This window comes from Fusarium venenatum (genome assembly GCF_020744135.1).
Source record: "Fusarium venenatum strain MPI-CAGE-CH-0201 chromosome Unknown EDB82scaffold_1, whole genome shotgun sequence".
Lineage (NCBI taxonomy): Eukaryota > Fungi > Ascomycota > Sordariomycetes > Hypocreales > Nectriaceae > Fusarium > Fusarium venenatum.
This window is the reverse complement of record NW_027072129.1, coordinates 7,816,645-7,837,096: the sequence shown is the minus strand read 5'-3', so window position 1 is coordinate 7,837,096 and position 20,452 is coordinate 7,816,645. Positions and strand designations below refer to the sequence as shown.

The following is a 20,452-nucleotide window of genomic DNA, read 5'->3' as shown; positions in this document are numbered from 1 at the left end:
GCTCCTGCTCCTTATTATGCTTGTGGCTTAAATCGTCACTTGCAGCAGGAAAGAAGCGCCAGAAATTTCTGCGCGGCCACTGACTGATCTTGCATGTGCTTTCCCTTATTCGTCAAGGTGGAAGGAAGTCATTGCCGTCCATCGTCATCATCAGCTTCAATCCCTTTTTTCGTGCCGATCAAATCCAAATTTGGCGCTCTCTGACTTTTCTCACACACGGTCTAACATTGGGGCGATACATGTTTTCTTTCGATTTCCACAAGGCGCAGTAATTACCATACGCATTACCCACGCATTGCATGTACCGTACCTTACCCGGTACTTATTATGAGACGCTTCGGATCCCATGTTTTATTACTTTGTTCAAATTAAAATGCAACGAGATGAGATTATGGATCAGCAGAAGCAATAACAATAACAATAACAAAAACATCAGCATCAACATCAATATCAACATCAACAAAATATAATCAACAAAAACATGGCGGCAGAATATGAAACGTCTTGTTCCATTATATGCTCTCAATCATGGTTGAGTGTGATTGTTAACATATTCAGGTTGTCTGTACTTAATATTTAGTTGGTCGACTCATGTAGCAAGTTCAGGATGGCCCACACTCTCTCTCCCTGTCGAGGTGTGCTTCCAGAAACCATTTGACTCAACTCGCAGACTCCAATGGCCCAGAGCCCAGGTACGAAAATACCGCTACATGCAGGGATTCCTTTTGTCGCTGATCACAAGAGCTCACTACTCTCGGAGTCACCAACATGCAAGTCAGGAGCTGCCCAGCAAGTCGGTGGGCCAAGCCTTCTTTTTTCCCTCTCTCTTTTTCGTCTTCCTTTGAATGGCCCGTCAGCCTTTTGCGCGTAGCCGATCTCGAAAGCTCCAAGTCTAAGCCATCCGTGTAACGGGTTTGGGTGTAGTGCCATGCTGGTCATACCCAAATAAAATCACTGTGAGCGTTGACCAGCATTCAATCTGTTTTTTGATCGACGTTGGCCAAATTTCGACTTTTGGGGTCATCAACCTCCAAAAACTCAAATCAAAGCTTCTACTCAGGAGCAAACAATTGCTACATAGTACTCTGTACTTGTTGGCGAATCACCAATATGGATGAGGATGCTAGGCAGGTACCTGCCTCCACGTGTACAGCACAACGCTGTATAGCCGCATTCACTTGCAACTCCCAACCACTCTTCTACGTCTTCTTGATAGCACACCAGAACATGTATCGAGTGTCGTTTGGGCCGAATGGACTTTGCAGTAGGAATGTGGAGGGAAATGCCTCAGATCCACCACTAACGCCGTGTCAATCAAGCGCGATGCACGCATCTACTGTTAGGCCACAAACCCCTTTCTGCCACGCCGTCTTGGCTGTCTAGCCTACCAGCACATCGTCAACTTGTTCAACAGCTGCACTAAAGTGGATGCGTGGTGAATAGAGACGTACATGCTGTTCACCGCTGTTATCCTCAGCCAATACCACGACCCGAGCCCCCCAAGCCCTGCTCTGGGAGATTGGGCCCACTAGCCAGGACAACAATTGCTGTACATTACGCAGACGAGCCAATACGTAGCGCCGTTCCCCCAGGAAATTAACTACCTAGCTGGTCAGTCAGTTTGAGCCATCTCGTCTTGGCCAGGTTGCCATGCGAGCCTCGTGGCTTGAAATAATGAGACGAAACATGTGTTTTGAAGGAGAATGATACTTTCCCAAAATAAAATAATAAAATAAAACAGGTGTCGTGTGGTTAGCAAACACGATATCGAACAATAGAGCAATGTGGTTTTTGTCAGAATCCCCGTCACAGCTGTTGCCAAGCAAATTGATGATTCGAATCACATTTTATATCTGTTGTTTGAAACAGACATGATCCTGGGGGAATAACTTTTTATCTGATTATTATCGGTTATTATTTCCACTGATAGGTATGATATATACGATATTCGATTTATTAATCATGCAATATCGACAACCTAGAGGGACGAGGTGTAACAGGTTTGGGTTGTTTGCTTGTCACCATGTCCCGGTTCACAAATTATCAGACCCTTCATTTCAGGGTCTTCAAAGCGTACACAATTGTGCTCGGGTTTGCATTGGGTCTTTGCTGATCTAGTGTCAACAAGGAGGGGAAAGTAGGACACAATGTCCCGAACCGTTTGATGTGACATTATCAGAATCATTTCGATGGATTCCGCTCTACCTTTACCTCTAGAGCGATTCCCGACACTGCCCAGGGTCACATTGTGGAACACGTTGAGTAGGGACCAACACAGCCGCTTGATTAACGTACATATCCACTCGGCGCTCGGAGCTAATCGTGATGGGTACAGCCCCTTGCGAGTCTGTACTGCAGAGCCTTTGACTCTAGTCCTGATGTGGTATGGCACCTTGAATCTTGAATGGATTGGAAATTCTAGATTTCTCAGGGTCTTTGGTCATCTTTTGGTTCGGCAGTCTCGTTTCCTCTCTCATCTTGGGATCTGTGGTTAAACAGGAAACTATATAGAATTTCCCAGCCAGAAAATGTAACAGTTTGGCTGGATGACTGTCGTGAACGCGCGCACAAGATGGTATACTACACCGCAAAGCCGGGAAACGTGCGGTGTTACTAATCTGACAGAATATCAAACCTCGCTCGTTCGCTTCGACACCGGCAGCTTCATCTAGCTTGGCCCTGCCGCTTAGGGCATGGACCAGTGGATTGGATCGCCATTGGCGCCCTTTGACCGCAACGAACACCATGTTCACTCGCGTGACGGTTGCTTTTGTTTCTCATTGCCGCGCGAACTATGTACTTTTCGGTCTGCCCTAGGGACGGCCTTGCTGATGGGCCATGTCGGAAAATGCCCCTCATCCTCTAAGCGCTTTGGCCTTTGAGCATTGGGCAGTGTGTGTTGTGCAGGACTTGTGTGGTTTTAGTGTTCCCACAAAGGGACGGATCTCGAACGAGTCTCTGTATGTTTCGAGCGTGACGTCCGAATATAACTTAGGTCAAGTGAATATGCATGCTCATGCATGACTGCTTGAAAGTCCATTGACTCCTGAGCCGTGTCTCTTTCGAGCTCATCTGCTCGCTTGGTGCATAAGGCGGGTGCACTGGCGTGTCAGCTGGCCTCAACTTCTGTGAATATAGTCAACGCGGCTGTCGTACCAGCAAATTCCCCAACCTCCAGTCGTGGTAGGTATGACTCTAAGTATAGCGGTGTGAGCTGCATGCCAATGAGACATACCTTCAAGATCATAGGTCGTTGGATAGTGTTGCCATGCTAATTACCAACAGCGTGGGAGGGTTGGAATCCATGTACGCCCTGGCACCTCTTGTGATTGATACTACCCTATATTAACCTGCCACTGGTGGTGTTCCCAACGCTACTGATGGACGAGAGAACGAGCTTGCCAATGCCTGGTGGTCATTGGGAAGCAATATCAATATCTGTCCAGTGTCAAGGGGATATTTGACACATTGGGTAGATCTAGCCACCATCACGAACGGCGGATATATTTGGTCCCCTTCCCCGGAGACGGTCGTTGTTATCATTGAACCATGTAGTTGTATGGGTGCAAGGCGAGTGTGCCAACTACGATCTATTGCCTCTTTGCCATATCTACACATGAGGAGCTGGTGGCATCTCCATCTATTGCCATGACCATGTAACGTGTGGTATCATTTGCATCATTCACGACAGCCAGCGAAATTGCCGCTGGATCAATACTGATATCATGGTATTCCACTAGGAAAACACCAATATCAGAATACCTACGCCATCCGTCAAGTTATCCACCAGCGAGTGCAAGGGGGAGTTGTTGCAATCTATCCGAAGTGCAACATGTTCGTCACAATTGTTAGGCAGGATCTCCTTCGTCAATTCTAATGCTTATACCGGATTTTGGTATGACACAAGATGTGTCCTGGATCGACACAGACAGAACCCTTCTGTCATCAACAGCTCAAGGCAGAACCTGTCCTGCGTCACAAGTGTTCACCAAGTTGAGCTAAGGGACGACGATCGAGACCCTGATCCTTTCCTGTCTCTCGGCTGAATTCATCCCTCAAAGTTGCCACTCGCTGGTGACACTGATTGACACCAAACAACACCACCTCATCATCATCACGCTCGAAACTGCATCATTGGACCCGTGTGGGGAAGCCGTTGTTCTACATTCAGTCAAGTCGCGCAAAACCCATGACATGGCCCATGAAGAAACAAGAAGAAGCAAAAGGCACCTCTCAAGCGAGGGTGGGGGTAAAAACCAAGTATGTAGTCTACAGCCAAAGACGTGGTTGGTGATGAGAAAACCCACTCTATTACCAACATGGAGAAAGACTCTACCTATCATAGACCCGGTAAAAGACGAGAAAAAAAGTAAAAAAAAAAATTGAATAACCGAAAATCCAAAGGCTAGGTAGAATACAGAATGGAGCATCGAGAGGATGGGGACAGAAGGAAAAGAGCCCCCTTCTTTAGGTTCTTTCTTTAGGCCCGCTGCTTCTGTGCCAAGGAGCCGCAATGCTGCAGGACAGAAAAGAGACCGAGGCCGGCAAAGAAGCGAGACATAGATCGTGGGCGGCTGAAGGAGGCACGATGTTAGTTAATGCAAGTTATCGTATTGCAAAGCTCCGCACGTCCATGCAAAGCAAAATTTGAAGAGGACCGAGGGCTTGGAACTCGAGAACACTATAGCTATCATGAGAGATGTTTGTTACACCTCAATCACAGCAATCAAGCCAAGGCCGTCGTCATATCTGAACGCTGAATCATCGGCGATTTGGTATCTGCTACTTTACAAAAACAAGGCTATATCTTTCGCATCATATATTACAACTCTCGATACTCAAATGATTCATGCATGATATTGTAGCGTAAAAAAAAAAAAAAAAAAACCACACCGAGTGCTTATCCATGACACCCAACGCCCGTATTGCTTTCCTTCTTCCAGTGCCAGGCCAACTCCGTCCTGCCCTTGTTTGAAATCGAGAACGATGCCCCGATGTTTATAGCACTGTAGCCAAAACCGCAATACTGATGTACACACGCCAGAGGTCAACAGAGCAGCTTTCATTTATGACATGCTGTAAGGTACAATTGCCTTGTCAATAATAGGCTGCCGGCGCGACATACTCTCAGTCTCAGGGCCCCATTGTGTCCGATATGATGCTTCCTTCTCTACGGCACTGTCAAACGCGGCACGACAATCTGGAGGCAGAAGATCTTTGATATCATCAGACACGGTACTTAGCCCCTGGAATGAGGCAAGGAAATCGGCGGACCTCACTGTGCCGTCCACCCCAGATGCTGATATGACACCCGCCGATGATGTTTCAAAGTAGGTATCGGCAACAAAGAAATTGCGCGCCATCTTGCCCGGGACAGGAGGGAACACGGAGCTGCCTGCGGTAGCCTCCTCATCCTCTGGGGCGACTTGCTCAATGCGTGCTCGCGTTGGCTGCATTGTTACTGGGTACTGCATGACATTAGTGTGGATGTCGTACACGCCAGCATTGTTGAGTTTTCGGATAGCATTAATGCTAGCATTGAAAGAGCTGCGTGAGTCAGTTAGCATCGTGATAACTCTCAAACTGTCTATGTCATCAGTTTATAAATACGTACCTGGCTTCACGGGCGTGCTCCAGCATCCAGTTCATGTCATTGACATTCACCTTGCGTTTCCTAGATTCAATCTTGCCATTGGGAACTGGTACTGACGGTATGTTGGTGTGGTACACAGCACTGGCTCCGTGCCACGCAACGTACTGGTTCTTGTTGTACGGCTCTCCCTCGATAAAGCGGTCATTCGGGTCTGCGATCTCGCCCTCGACAGCACCTTCGGCGCGGGCCAAGGTGACGTTGTAGTCGTCGATAATGCGCTTTCCACCAACGATAATGCGCGCACCGAACTCTCGAAAAACCGATCGCGCCGTAACGATACCGATGGAACGGCCCTTGTAGGAATGGGGGATAATATCCCGCTCAATCATATCCCGCTTCTCGTCGTCATCGACAATAATTTTGTAAAGTTTCTTGTGCTTCGTGAAAAACAGATAACTGTCTCTGAAGCCAACACATCGTGCCGGTTCCGTCGAAAGCATGTAGAGTCTGTCTTCGCGACCTGAGACTGTGAATGTTCGGCAGCGATAATCGCGCCCGCCCTGTAAATTACCCAGCTTGTCGACCTTGGTCTCGCCTTCTGGATCCTCAGGTAGCACGCACTCGTCGTTTGCGATCTCGGCAATCGTTCCATCTCCGTCAATAACCTGCTCGGCCTTTGGCGCAGCAGGACCTCCTTTACGACCGCCTCGCCCCCTCCAACCGCCCCTGCCACGACGTCGCGGTGTATTAGCTTCGTCGGCAGGAACAGAAATCATGTTGTCCCAGTCCGGGGGTCGGTTCTTAGGTGGACGACCCAGTCGCTTTCTGCGAACCATAGGCTGGGGTGGTGGCGTGGGCTCTTTAACGGACTCATCATCTTTCTCAGCAGCGTCGGCTGCATCGTCCTCGTCCCCTGATTCCTCCTTTGGTTGGTGATCCTCGTCCTTCTCATCATCGGGGTCTGGCACCTGCTGTCGCCTCGAAACATGCGCACTCGGGGAGGCATCGGGCATAGGCTCGTCTTCTAAGTCGGCGAAGGACTTTGGGGTGCTCTCTGATTTAGTACTTCGCGTCAGTCTCAAGCGAATCTTTCCACGGGGCGCCATGGTGACGGGATGCGATTTTGTTTAGGTGCAATTGCGCAAAACAGAACAAAAAAGTCTAGAGAAGAAAAGGAAATAAAAACATCAAATGCGCCAGGAAAGAAAGAGGACGTGAAGGTATGAAGAATAAAGTAAAAAAAAGAGATTATCCTGGGAGAATTGTGCTTGTTGTTTTTTTGATTGGGGTTGATTTGTACAAAAGTTTGGATGCTGCGAGACGAGAGCTCGAACTCACTCACCTAGAGCAGCCGCAGCCCGCTTGGCGGCAGCGCGACCTGAACGTCTGCCTGCCATTTTTGATGGTGCTCTGGGAGCAAGGCAAGGCAAGTGGAGGCGTCCCCCCGATGGAAATTGCGATCAAGAGGCAGTTTCAGTCTATTAGGTATCACAAAAAAGAGGCAGGTACACACGATGCAATGCCAAAAAGGGGTGGGAAGGGGGAAATGGTTGAAAAACAGGGTAAGAGAAGGGGAGGGGGTTAAAGAAGAAGGAAAGAACCGTTGCTTCTTCTGCGCTGCGTGCTTTCCTTGTCGTGGTTCATATTGAATCCAAAGAGGCTTGAGTGCAGTTGAGCCACGGTAGACGCGCCTGGATGAGAGCGGACGCGATATGATTGGTCAGATGACAAGTATGTCACAGTTTTAGAATCTATAGACACTGTGATTTTTTTTTACTGTAAACCTTGCGAAGTACAGAGTAATCGACTTTAGAATACTTAACCTAGATTCTAAATAGATTCAACAGTAAAAAGATGGCCCCAAAGTAAAAGATGGAAAGGATAACTTGGATCTCGTATTTTGTGTATAAGTCAGTTGAGTCTTGGGCTAGTTAAATTGTGGCGATAGTAAAATGTAGTTCTATGCTGAAAGTGCGTTCCCGTCGGTAAGTGACGTAGAATAGAAACACTTACAAACGCAAACTCAGCCTAAATATCAAGCTTCTATGTTGCATGTTGATACTGAAAAGCATACAAAAACCAACCAATCATTCCTCTGACACCACGGATCATATCATAGTTTGTAACCCTGATTCATAGCATAACACCAACAGCTTTCCTTTCCTATACCAGTCCATAACTCCTTCCGTTTACTACAAAGTATCCCATCCTCCATTGTTGATCTCCGCCTCCAACTTTCGGCTGATCAAACTCGGCACTCCATGGTTCAGCACTGTGTTTCGTATCATAGAGTCATATCGCTTTTGGTTGAGGAACAGCTGTCGGCCATGACGCAGCTGGGGATCCGTCTCTCCATACTTATCGATATACGGCGCCGGTGTAAATGATCCTGAAAGTCGGAAGAGGTACACCACCGAGCACTTGCGAACATTGAGAAAGACACCGATATTGCGTTGACACCTACGTACATAATGTTAGTATCTTTCAAACTTTTAGTACCCTCCGATGCTTAGATACTTACTTTCGCATGTGTTGCTGTGCACCACCGATTTTGGTGAACTCCGCACGATCCGAAGAACTATCCGTCTTCTGACAACATGTGCCTTGACTGCACGACAGTTCTCCACAGAAGAGGCAAATGACAGGATCCGTAAGTTCCTTGCCTGTGGTAGGACATTTCCGCCGGGTAGCCTCGTCAATGAGAGCATCGTAGTTCTTTGGAAGTCCTATCAGCTCAAAGATTCCAGGATGGCTCATCATCGCCGAGAGCGGGATTTCGCTGTAGTCACCGGGCCACATAACTTGATGCTTGACCCAACCCGACACCAGCTCCGAAGTCGTCTGAGGCCAACCACAGGCAGATGCGTTGTCTGTGATGGAAGCACACATCTCGTCAAACGTTGGCAGCTTTAGTGCCTCCGTGAGGCGCTCTAGCTCATCAGCATCTGGGCTGGACGAGACATGGCTATTAAAGTCCACACCATATTTGACATAGAGAAAGATGACACATTTCCGTAGGAAAGTGAGAGCGTACTTTTTCGAAAATGTATACCAGCTCTCCAGAGTGTCCACGCCGGGCTGCTGGAACCCTCGGTTCTCACCAAACTCCACACCTTCGGGGAACTGGGCAGCGTGATATTCAAGACCAGTCTTTGTGACACCAAGAGCAAAATCAGCAAAATTATTAATGGCTGGGTCTTGTGTTTGACGGTTGGTGAGGTTGCCAACCCAGCTTGCAACAGGGATATTGCGACCCATGTGATAAACCAGCTTAACAAGCTCCGCCAAGTAGCACAATCGAAGCACATGCGCTATCTCAGCTTTTTGAAGCGGCACCAAGCCGTAAGAGCATTCCACCAAAAATAGGAACGAATCCATACTCAGCAGTGGGGGATAAACATCCAGTGGCCGGCGAGCATAAGGAGTTCCGGTACCAAAGTATCGGGACATGAACAGTTGGCAATGTTGCCTCTCACTATCCTTCTTGAATTCTTCTTCGATCTTGTTCTCAGTTCCACCAGACTGCGCCCCAATAGCGACATAGGAAGAGACAGTCTCTGACAAGATTCTCAGATGAGTCAGGATGTGCTCAGGGATCTTTTCCAGAAGTGTCATGCCAGGTTGAGCCTCAATACCTCGTTGCTGAACTTCAATAGAAGATATGGTAAAGCCCACAGACTTTACTAAAGTGTCGCTGGCACATAGCTCACCAACATTATCACCCTTAGCATCAATAAGGTGATTGGTACGAAGGCCATTAACGCGAAGCGTGTTTCTCAGCCGGCGGTAGGCTGCCAACAGCTCTTTCATCAATTGGGAACCGTCCGTATTGGTGGGGGCTGACTGAGGTTGTGCCGGCTCAGGGGTGATTGAGTCAGAGAACGCATAACTAACGGGCGTACCGACAGTTGATGAGTGAGACTCGGCATCATCCCTTCCCCATGTGTTCTCACTCGAAGTTTGGGCCGGAAGTAGAGACTCAACGAGGCTACCTGGGAGGCTTGGGGTAAACATACCAGGCACGGCTGGCTCATCCTCACGTGCCTTGCTTCCACCAATCCAGTAAGCAGACCCCAGCTGTTTCTCGATAAAGTCGTCAAATGTGCTCTGTGACTGTAAGTAGCTTGGGTATGACTCATCTATACCCTTCCAGATGATAGGCATAAACGCATTTCCCAGAGCCTTGCACAATGGACAAACGAACTCATTACGTCGGGTGTCCTCAGGGTGATGCCTAGCGATTTGATGTGTATGACGCCTGACGGTTGCTTCGTAGTAGACCTCAAAGCAACGGTAATGCATCATATGTCCGCAACCACTAGCCACAGGACCTGACCGGCATACGTTGGAGGGGAATCCTTTACCAATCGTTTGTCTCTCCGCAAGAAAAGTCTCGCCCTGAGCGTTGATCTTTTCTACCATCTTCCTGTTTTCGTGGGCGATACCAAATGGTCGTACATCCTCGGCCGATCGGTCAAGGCTGCAAGGGGTTTGTGATGCTTCGCGAACAAAGTCAGGGTCTTGGAAATCAGTTTGTCGTAGAATGCGACTTTCGTTGAAGTGAGCAAATGTTCCGTAGAGATGACGATCGTCTGGCTCTTCCTGGCACAGGATACATGTACCCACGGGATATTTCCAGTTATGTTTCCGATCCTCGGTCTGCTCTTCATTCCCTTCTTCATCTGTATCTTCATCTATATCACTGCCCCAGTCGATTGAAGCTTGGTTCTCCAGGAAGCTCTTCTGTTGTTGTTGGAAATGTGCCATGACCTTGGCCTGGCGGCTCAGAGCTGCCTTCTTTCTCCTCTCACGCTCCTCTTCAACAGATGTGTTGGCAGGCGAAGCGGTGTTGATGCGATCGACGGAAGCCCCCAAGGTCACAAATGCAGACTCAAATGTACGAGGGCGCTTCTGGCGTAATCGCTTGAGAACCAGCGCAACCTTAGGATGGACTGCCTTGAACTCGTCTTTGGTCGACATCATATTGAGTAAAGAGACAATGGTCCTTGTCTCTTTCTCAGGGACAGGCAAGAAGTTGCTACGTCCAGGTTTTGTAAGAGCAATGTATGTGAATGACTTGGTTGATTCTTCATTCATATCATCGTCATTCGACTTGTCCTCGAGGATCGCAATGAGCATCAGGTGTAAAACGACTTGAAGGAATGTCTCCAGTCGAGTGAAAGGAATCGATGGGGTAAACTTGCCAGCCATCAAGGGGTAGAGAAGCGAGTAATAGATGACTTGAGCAAACATGCCTGTGCTGGTGAAAGCTCCCAGTTCTTCAAACATACCCGAAGGGACTGGTCGGGCTTTGGGCTCGTATACGATTTCATCAACAGTCTTTCCTGTTCGCTTTGCCATCTTCTTTCGATAAGCCAGCTCAGACTCCTCTCGTTGATTCTTGTTGTAGTGTGCGATGTAAGGGTCAATCTCCTCGATGAACTCGGGCCGCAGTTCGAAAGTACCGACGTCAGAAACACCTTCAGGTGGCTTGAAAGTAGCCATTTCATCCAGGACTCGGTGGAAGTCCTCTTGCTCCTGATACTTCTCTGGAAGCTTATTACAGATCTCGTTAAATGAGAGAGGCTTGAAACACAGCACATGAATAATGTCACGGCGCATAGCCAATAGTCTGGACTGGACCTCATCCTCCGATGAGATTAGAGACGTACGGTCGCTGAGCAAAACAATGAGGAGATGGATCATGTCCTCGACAACATCAAGATGCTGTGCATCATCCTGTGCCTCTGACTTGAGTTCGAACAGGCCTTTGACCCAGCTCTCCATTCCAAAGCGGTCGACGATCGAAGCCAACACTCGGCTAGGGTTGCACACCACCAAAGCGGTCTGGAGAAGGAAAATATCTCGGTGGTGAGACACATCTCGCTGACCAACACCCCGGTATGTGCTGGCTTGGTGTCGCAAACTTATTCCGTTACGAACCCACATGTTGGCTTTGATTTGAGCAAGCCAAGCGCAGACGCGCAAAGGAAAATCGAACGATGCAATGAGATAATCCTCTGCAGTGTAATTCTTGCGCGGGACTTGAGGTCGGCCCATAAGCTTCGGCTTTGACTTGAGCTCTTGTTGAGTAAAGCTCAGCAGGTTTCGTACAGTAGACACAGGCAATGATCTTCCGCACTCGATGAGCCAAGAGAGAGTATAGTGCAGGGCATGATGGAAACTGATTGCATCCTTTTCAACAACAAATTTGACAACATCAAAAGATGCGTCTTCACCCTCGAATTCAAAATCGCTCAATGTCTTGAACTGCAACTCATCCTTGATTTCTCCTTGCTTGAATCGATGGCGTTCAGCACCAATGGAGTTCAGAATAACGGTCTTCGCTGTGAAGCGGATTGCATCCTGCAGGTAATGGAACTCATCAGGTGGGCAGTTACGGAACGCCTCGGCAAGGTTTCGAGCTTGCAGATTGATCTGCCTGGTCACGAGGGAAGCCGTGATCCAGGAGTCAGCCTCATATTCTACGTGCTCAACCACAGCTCTCACGTTAGGCCCTATGCACTGATGGAGTTTGACAAGATCAAGGAACTGCATGAGATAGCGAGGTTCACATCTCACACGCTCCTGGACATGAGGAGCACCAAAGAGGTACTTAAGATCTTGGTAGAAGTGATACATACGCCTGTTGGTGACTGATCCGCTCTCAAATCCAAGCACCGCATCAGGGGAAACCTCCCAGGGGTGGCCAACCTGACGGGTTGTCAAGAAAGTATAGAGGATCGCCAGCAAGCTGGTCATGAAATTTCCGCGCTCAACAACTTCAGCGGTGATGGATGGAGTGGTGAGCATCTGGAGAGAAAGGTTGATGATGGAGTGATCTGGTTCTCTGTCTCCAACTAGGTAGAGCTGGGCCAGAATGGTGTAAAGGCTGGCGAACCGTAGAGCCAACACTCGCTTGAACTCGGGTATCGTAACGACTGTAGAAATATACAGGGCTCGAAGGTCGTTCCTGACCTTCTTCCACATCCGAAGGTCGAATAGAAGAAGCCAATCGAGACGAACGCGACGGAAGACATCCTCGGCTGGGGGTACGTTTTCGCGCTGCGCATAGATGACGGGTGTCTCGATCCAATAATTTCCAGGTCTGGGGACCAGCTTCTCAGTTCTACCGGGCGTCTTGGGAATTTCGGCATTCGCCTTGGCGTAGATCAACGGCGCGATCAAGGGTTCCGCTGTGTCAGAGTCGGACGGCGTTGCCTCTCTGTCTCCAGTTCTAGCTGAGGCTTCCGGCTGGGTCTGACCCTGGGGCTGAGCCTGAGCAGCAGGTGGCGGAGGTGGAGGCGGATATCCTGCCATTGTCGCTTCGTCTTCTTCCAAGGCCTGATCGTTGTCTCGCCAATTCATACCAAGGTCTCCCACGTCTCCTCGGGCATCGACCATCATAACATCATCATCATCCTCATCTTCGTCGCCTCCAGCCACGGAACTCGAAGGAGAATGCTGGGCCTGGTCGTCCATATCTGCATCAACGTCGTCTTCGTCCTCGTCGTCCTCGTCGTCGATATCTATTTGAACACCAGCGCCGGCCCCCGCGGCAGCTTGCAATGCTAAGATGAATCTAGCATTCATACCATCGAAGCGGCGTCTACTATCAACGATCTGATCATCCTCCTCTTCATCGTCTATCAAGCCTAGCGTATGAGTTGCCTGGCTGCCCTTACGCCAAGGATTCATAACTTGCTCGCAGACAGTTCGTCGGAGGATACCGTTGTCATGACCAACTGAGCAACCCGAAATATCGCTCAGCCATTCGACGAGTGTGCCGCACATTTGTTCACGGAATGTATCTCTTGCAGACCGAATGGTGACCGTAACCCGGATAGCCTCCATGATCGTAGCCATTTCCAAGAGTCGGGGAACGTCCGACAAGTAGGTAAGTATACTCCGTCCGATCGCATCTGTCTCCCAAGCATTCTCTGCCGCCAGCTTTCGGCTTTTCCTACAAGCACGAGCAACTTGGTCTTGAACTTCCTGAACAGTGTGCTTCTCATCGTTCCATAGAACAAGTGCGAATTCATTGCACTGTTCTGCTTCGGGGCCATAGTACTTGGAAAGGAGGCGTGATGACTGTTCATCTTCGAGAATCGAATCTTGCGTTTTGGCTTGCCGGAGCTGCTCTGGAGAACATGAGATAACATCGCAGATGTAATCGAATACGCGACCAATAGTCATCTGCAAATTCGTCACAAGATCCTCAGGCAGACCGGCTGCCTCCTTTCCTTTGCCCTTGTCGGTACCTCCTTGGACATTAGAATGGATCGTGCAGAACAAAGGTGTCCGCCATGCTTCGTCATCTCCACAATCGCAGCAACCGCTATTTCCCACAGATATGTGGATTCTAACCATGTGTCCGGTGTGGTCGGTCGAGTCGAAGCACCGGGCGCACAGGCAGCAGGTTTCGTCAGTACCGCATGTACGGCACATGTATGATGCCTCGCCGGGCTTGAAGATATGTCCACATCGTTTTCCCCGCGCTGCTTCGGTGTACTCGGCGCCTTCGACAGCGCCTTGAGAGTCGCTTAGCTTTAGGCTCTCTCCAGGTTTACCGTCCGGGAAGAGAAGTCGCATGTATTCGTGGCTGCCGCCAGCAAGAGACCAGAATAGGCTGGTTAGTAGCTCGCGGGAAGCTTCTTCAGTAAAACGGTAGTTAAAGCGTGCGGGCAGCTCTGCCAAGAACTGACAGAGCTGCTGCTCCTGCGTCGACATGGAATGGGACATTGTCAATTCAACCTCATCGTAGTATTTTCTGTGTCAGATAGGAATAAGGAGAAGGTTCAAAAGCAGAGAAGGAAAAAAGAAAAGCAAAAACGTTGATTGCGGTGTCGGCGATGTCGTCAGGCGGGTTGTTGATAGGCAATGCTAAGTAAGGTGGGGGGTCCGCAAATATTGGAGAAGCCTGGTGGAACAGGACGTTCCAGACAAAGACGTTGGTAACCAGGAAGCAATACAGAGAAATGGCTTATTTGCCTACAGGTTCTATGGTATCAAAGGCAGAAAACCAAAGAACCAGTTGTGAAGTGTGGCTGTTAAGTCAGATTGCAGAGGTATTAGGTTCCCAAGTTGATGACGAGTGGGATACTTGGACGAATAAATTGGGCTACTGTCCAGTGCATCCTGAGGCTGCATCTAAGGTAGGCGTTGCCCCTCGGCCACTACACCAGCAACATATGGCCAAGGGTAGCCCTCTACAGCTGCCTATAATCAATGAAACGAGATTATCTGGTAAAAAGCAACCTCTCAAACGCAAAAGAGCCAGCCTGGCGATACAGTCAACATGTAATTTGGTAATGCAAACGCAGTAGGTAGGTGCTAACTCAAGTATCAAACTGTCTGGACCTCGAGCCAAAGGAGATGGGGAAACGTTGTGTGTGAAATCCTGCCTCTAATTCTCTTCTAATTTGTACACGGCTAGTGACATGGATTCAGTCCCTCGCCTCATCCGTTGCTCGATAATCAATTCCCGTGTCAACCGCTTTATTCCTCGTCCTCATCGCCACCCTCAATGAACTTGTGTCGAATGTCCTTCCATTGTCGCTGCGAACCTGGTTAGTATCCAGTAACATCAAATTGAATCAGCAGGATCGAACGTACGCCTCGGTTGTTGTTATCCCAGACCTTGTCCATGACGTTGTTGAAGCCGCTGCGATTCAATCAGTACCCTGCCCCCGTTTGTCCGAAATAGAGGCGTCCTTACATCTCCCAAGCGAAGCCGGCAGAGAAAACGGTCGCGAGCATCAGGTAGTTAGTGGAGAAAAGGCTCCTGTATAATTTATTCGCATTAGTCCCGAGGTCCGGTATATTGTTATCTGGTCATTGTCGTCGTCGCCGCTATGACTTGCCTGTAGAGGGTGTTGGCGAAGGCCTATGTGAGTGCGCGATTAGCTTCTGGAGTCGACATGGAGGGCTCAGCAACTAAAGGCATCTTACCATTTTGATTGATGAGCGCAATTGGGCGTCTAGAACACGGCTAGGAGTCGGTGGTGGACGTCTGCGACGGGCGATTGTGAGGCTTCGGTTGAAGGATGGGGAGGTTCTAGAGATTGTCAGGCCAGGAAATTCGCGAAGTTCCGGGGGACATCTTTACCTTGGCTGTGATTGGCTGGCAGGGTCAGATATCCCGAGTCCCACTTTGACCACCATATAATGGCTAGTGGGTAACAGAAAAGTTGTCCTTACAAGTTACAGAGTACAAAAATAAATAGTCTAAAACTGTGATCTAGATGGCTTAAACTGACTTACTAATTTCGTCTCTTGTGTCTTGGGTGGTCGGCTTTTCTGATACCCTTAGTACCTACTGAATGAGTCCTCTTGTACTGATTATGTTGTCTTTAAGACTTTGGCAACAATTATGGCAACAATCATATTTTATAAAGCTGTGTCGGAAATTCTACAAGAAATCCGATCCCAATGCACTGGGAATCCACACAGTAGTGTTTACAAGAAGGCTCTTGTAGTGAACATGTGATCTTCAAAAACAGCCATTCGACTTTATGCAATACTCTAAAGATTTATCAGTCCAACCAGTTGAGTGAACGTTATCACTGGTCCAACACAGGATCTTGCAGTAGACCGGCGAATGTACTCTCAATGCTATCACCCTTTTACCCTCCTTCACGGATGTACTCAGTCTAGGAGTTACCCCCTTCAGCAACATGGCCAACAACTGTCCCTGACTTATCTGGCTGGGCATTTGTCTCCCCCAGCGTCTTTTCCTTGGTCTTCTCCTTATACCTATGCATTCTTTCCCTGAATCCGATGTGCTGCTGTACACGCGGTCCTCGGAGAGAACTCATGACACGGAGTGGTGGTCGCACAAACTCATCGTCTGAATCCAGTGACTTTTCAGCAGCAAGATCTGCCTCTGGGGTTGAGATCTATCTTGTGTGGAGGAAACCTGGGAGACAAGCAGCAATCCACTCATCAGGGCAGAGCCTGATGGCTACACCCCAGGGAATAGATATTGCTCCTAGGCCGATCGACAATCCCCATTCCTTTCCGCTCAAGCGAACAATCTCAAAGGCATCACTTCCCACAAATATAATAAAGACTTGGCCTCAGATCATGATGAGGTTGATGACGATGAAAAATATGTTGCGATGAAGACCCTTGAAGATATTAAGCTTGTTATCTAGACGACGATTGCTAGAATACTGAGTCAGTGAGTGTTGACACGATATCAATGCCTTCAGACGTACTTGATTTCGTTGAATATTTGCAGCCAGACAAATGTGTTGAATACGAGTGTCTTTAGCTCTTTGGCATCCTTTTCAGAGTCATCGTACCAGCCCAGAAGTTTCTTGCCACCAAAGTTCAGCACAAAAGTGATGGCAAGTTGACAAATAGCTTGGCCTGTGATCATCTTGGTCATTCTCAATGTGATGAGAGGTGCAGACTTTCGATCCGGCTTTCGGTCAAGTACAGCACGAGTAGGGGGGTCTGTCGCAAGTGCAAATGCTGCAAAGGTATCCATGATCAGGTTGACCCAAAGAAGCTGAACGGCATTGAGGACAGACTCCTGTGTGCTGCTTGCGACAGCTAATACAAATGTTAATACCACGGCTGTGATATTGACAGTCAGCTGGAACTATCCGTCCGTTAGTTATTGTCAGAAACCAGTCGACTTGAAAACCTGCCTGGAGGAACTTCTTGACGGAATCATTGACAGCACGACCCCACATCAAACCCTTTACGATAGAAGCAAAACTGGAACTTGTCAGCCGTATCCTATTTCTTTGCGAGCATCTGAATTACTTATCATCAAGAAGAATAATTGACGATGCCTCCTTGGCTACTTCGGTCCCCGCAATGCCCATGGAGAATCCGATATCAGCCATCTTCAAAGCAGGAGCATCGTTTGTTCCATCACCAGTTACAGTGACCGTCTCCCCAAGATCTTTAAGGGTACGGACCATAATGTGTTTATCCTCAGGACTAGAACGGGCAAGAACCTGAAGATGTCTAACTTTCTCTTTGCGCTCTCTAGGCGGAAGTCTTCGGAAGTCTGGGCCCTCCATTGCAATGCCGCCTTCGTCAGGCCTAAAGATGCCACATTCGGAAGCAATAGCACAGGCCGTCTGAATGTTGTCACCTGTGACCATTCTCACAAACACGCCGGCTCGACGGCAGTCTTCGAGGACACTGATGACGGTCGGTCTCAACGGGTCTTTGATACCGTAAATACTGATCAATGTCATGTTTTGATGTACAGAATTGAAGTCTGCGTATTGTGGGTTCTCTGGGGAAGAAGCCCCTTCAGGTGGCCACGCTTCAAAATCTCGATATGAAGAACCAATGGTTCGAAGGGTTTGAGCTGCGTAGGAGCTGATGATCAAGTTGAACATGTCTCGCTCTATATCTGTCAGGGGGGCCGATGCAAGGTCCCCCTGAGATGTATTCTCGAGGACTTTGGTACATTTGCTCAGGAGGATCTCCGAAGCACCCTTCACAAATACTCAGTATCTTCCATCAGCTAGCTTTACTACGACAGCACTATACTTGTATTTGCTGTCAAAAGGGATGGTTTGTGCAATCTAGGCAGTCGATCGAACCTCTTCAACAGGATCCGATCCGAGACGGTCTCGGCAATGGGTCAGTAAAGCGACCTCAGTCTTGGACCCGATGAATGTCTTTTGTCCATCTTGTTCACCTTCAAATGTAGTCGAGTTTAGGACATTAGAATGAACGAGGAGGTCTTTGACTTCCTGGCTTAGTCCATTCTCAAATTCAGTCTCCGAAACATTGGGCACGGTAATTGCCTCCCGGTCAATTCTTACCGACTTGTCCATGGGCGCATCAGTACCACCGAAACTCGTGGCTTTGCCAAGAGTGGTGGCGACGACAGTCATCTTGTTCTGAGTCAATGTGCCAGTCTTGTCGGAACAAACAGTTGTGGCATTTCCCATTGTTTCGCAGGCTTTGAGGATTCGCACAAGATTGTTATCACGGATCATCTTGACCGTCGCAAAGCTCAGCGCCAGTGTTACTGCCAAGGGTAATCCTTCGGGGACTGCCACAACGACGACAGTGACGGAGACAATGAAAATCTTCATAAAATCCTGGCCCTTTTCAGAAGGAGAGCCACGGTTGTTCGGGAGCTGGGCACAGAACTTGATGAAAAGCACAATGAAGAGCAGTAGAGCAACACCAGCACCGACCTTTGCAATCCAATCTGCCAGGACATTTAATTTTCTCTGGAGCGATGTATCTTCCTGCTCGGTTCGAAGGGCCATTGAAATGCGGCCGTAGCTGGAATTGACACCTACAGCAGTGACGAGAAAGGTTCCGTTGCCCTCGCTGACTTTGCTTCCCGAGATTATAAAGGGGTCCAGCTTCTCGACATCTTTGGTGTTTGGCTTTTGCATCGCGTCAAAAACTTCAGCAGCTGGAGTCTTTCGCGGAAGATCGGATTCTCCAGTAGCTGAGGACTCGTCACACTTGACAGCGCTGCCCTGGATAAAGATACCATCTACGGGCACGATGTCTCCAGTAGTGAGATGCATAACATCACCAACCATCACATCGTTGATTAAAATTTCTTGAGATTTTCCGGAGCGAATCACGCTGATCATACGGTCGTTGGTTTTCTTTGTAAGGCGGGTGAACTGCCGTTGCATATGCCAGTCGTTGATCGTACCGACAAGCACAACAATGCTGCCACTATTATTAGTTCACCAAGTATTAACGGTCAGAGTGATTGCTTACACGATGGCGACAATAATCGCCACACCTTCAACCCACTCAACCTTTGGCTCCCCTGGTTTATGATCACCACCAAAAGCCTGGTACAAGCCAAGGGCTAGCGACACCACAGCAGCAATGGTTAAGAGAATGAGAACTTTGTCGTTGTAGGTGGTCCAGGCAATCTCGAGTAAGGATTTGGACTTTTTCTCGGGAAGTACGTTATCTCTGAATATCTTCTTCCGATCGCAAAAGGGGCCGGCAGGATTCGGGTCGTCTGGAAGGTGTATGTGTACTGCCGCTTCAGCATTGCTTTCGGGTATAGAATCGCCAGCAGTGCCATGTATTGGTGTTCCCTTAGGCGCGACATCGTGAAAGTTAACCTCGCCGTCTAATGTCGACTCCTCGATGCCAAGACCTGCACTGCGATCAGTCCGTAGTCCCTTTTCTATGCCGTTGAGCCCCCCAAGGGCATAAAATACGTTGAGGCTCTTGGGGTTAAGTGGTTCGGAAAGTTGTCCTGGACTAAAAACGAATTTGTTTTGTTCAGTTCTAAACATGTCTTCGGTACCTGGATCTGGAGTCAGTGCATCCGAAGTGTCTAATATGTTCGCCCATGTCTTGGCTTCTGTTGATGGATCGAGGTCAGCCATCTTGACGAAGGTAACAGGTACTTAGTATAAGACTGATGGTAGGTGTGTCAGAAATGAAAGTTGTATAATGAGGAATGCTTTGAAGAAGCACGACAGCTATGGGAATACTGGAGTAAATACAGCAAGAATGGTCTGGTTCTGAGGCCTCTCTTGGCGCAGTTTGTGAAATTTGAAAGTTACCTGGTCTTTAGGGAAAGGGAGGAAGAAGCAGCCCTGGCCTAGACAGGCCGGCATTTGCTAATAGTAGGTATTTGATAGGACCTGTAAAGCCTGGAAAAGACAGCCACGTGGTAGAGTGATCACAGCCTGGCCGCTTCGCTGTAATAGTAGTGACAGTGATTCATGTTGCATCACTTTTGTACGACAGCAGAAGTCAGCAGGTTGCCTGCCTGTGCAAGCAGTTAGGGGTGTGCGTGACTCCAGTGTAAGTCCCTTACACGGGCGAACCCAAAACAATATGTTGTACAGAAAATGCGACTATAAGCACACAATCTGCTACCTTATT

General features: G+C 48.6%; 4 protein-coding genes across 4 annotated transcripts; all 4 read right to left on the bottom strand.

Moving 5' to 3' along the window:
- Nucleotides 1-4,868: 4,868 nt before the first annotated feature.
- Nucleotides 4,869-7,239, bottom strand: EDB82DRAFT_489985 (chromatin remodelling complex Rsc7/Swp82 subunit-domain-containing protein). Its single transcript, XM_025729456.2, has 3 exons — nucleotides 6,936-7,239; nucleotides 5,615-6,647; nucleotides 4,869-5,547 (listed from the first exon to the last, which is right to left on the bottom strand). Exons 1-3 carry the CDS (start codon nucleotides 6,988-6,990, stop codon nucleotides 5,067-5,069), a joined length of 1,569 nt encoding a protein of 522 aa, XP_025588679.2. The 5' UTR covers nucleotides 6,991-7,239; the 3' UTR covers nucleotides 4,869-5,066.
- A 177-nt stretch (nucleotides 7,240-7,416) lies between these two features.
- EDB82DRAFT_489981 (uncharacterized protein) lies at nucleotides 7,417-14,669 on the bottom strand. Its single transcript, XM_025729457.2, has 2 exons — nucleotides 8,115-14,669; nucleotides 7,417-8,053 (listed from the first exon to the last, which is right to left on the bottom strand). Exons 1-2 carry the CDS (start codon nucleotides 14,333-14,335, stop codon nucleotides 7,786-7,788), a joined length of 6,489 nt encoding a protein of 2,162 aa, XP_025588680.1. The 5' UTR covers nucleotides 14,336-14,669; the 3' UTR covers nucleotides 7,417-7,785.
- Nucleotides 14,670-14,741: 72 nt separating this feature from the next.
- Nucleotides 14,742-15,789, bottom strand: EDB82DRAFT_489979 (cytochrome b-c1 complex subunit 9). The gene is made up of 6 exons (XM_025729458.2): nucleotides 15,702-15,789; nucleotides 15,545-15,650; nucleotides 15,457-15,479; nucleotides 15,312-15,377; nucleotides 15,209-15,257; nucleotides 14,742-15,151 (listed from the first exon to the last, which is right to left on the bottom strand). The coding sequence occupies exons 1-6, from the start codon at nucleotides 15,755-15,757 to the stop codon at nucleotides 15,092-15,094; spliced, it is 360 nt and encodes a 119-aa protein (XP_025588681.2). The 5' UTR covers nucleotides 15,758-15,789; the 3' UTR covers nucleotides 14,742-15,091.
- Nucleotides 15,790-16,245: 456 nt separating this feature from the next.
- Nucleotides 16,246-19,947, bottom strand: EDB82DRAFT_543770 (uncharacterized protein; the record flags this gene model as incomplete). The annotated part of the gene is made up of 8 exons (XM_065609384.1): nucleotides 16,246-16,478; nucleotides 16,512-16,670; nucleotides 16,722-16,759; nucleotides 16,813-17,201; nucleotides 17,251-17,320; nucleotides 17,369-18,057; nucleotides 18,166-19,267; nucleotides 19,319-19,947. The coding sequence occupies 8 exons, from the start codon at nucleotides 19,945-19,947 to the stop codon at nucleotides 16,246-16,248; spliced, it is 3,309 nt and encodes a 1,102-aa protein (XP_065465786.1).
- Between the last annotated feature and the right edge of the window lie 505 nt (nucleotides 19,948-20,452).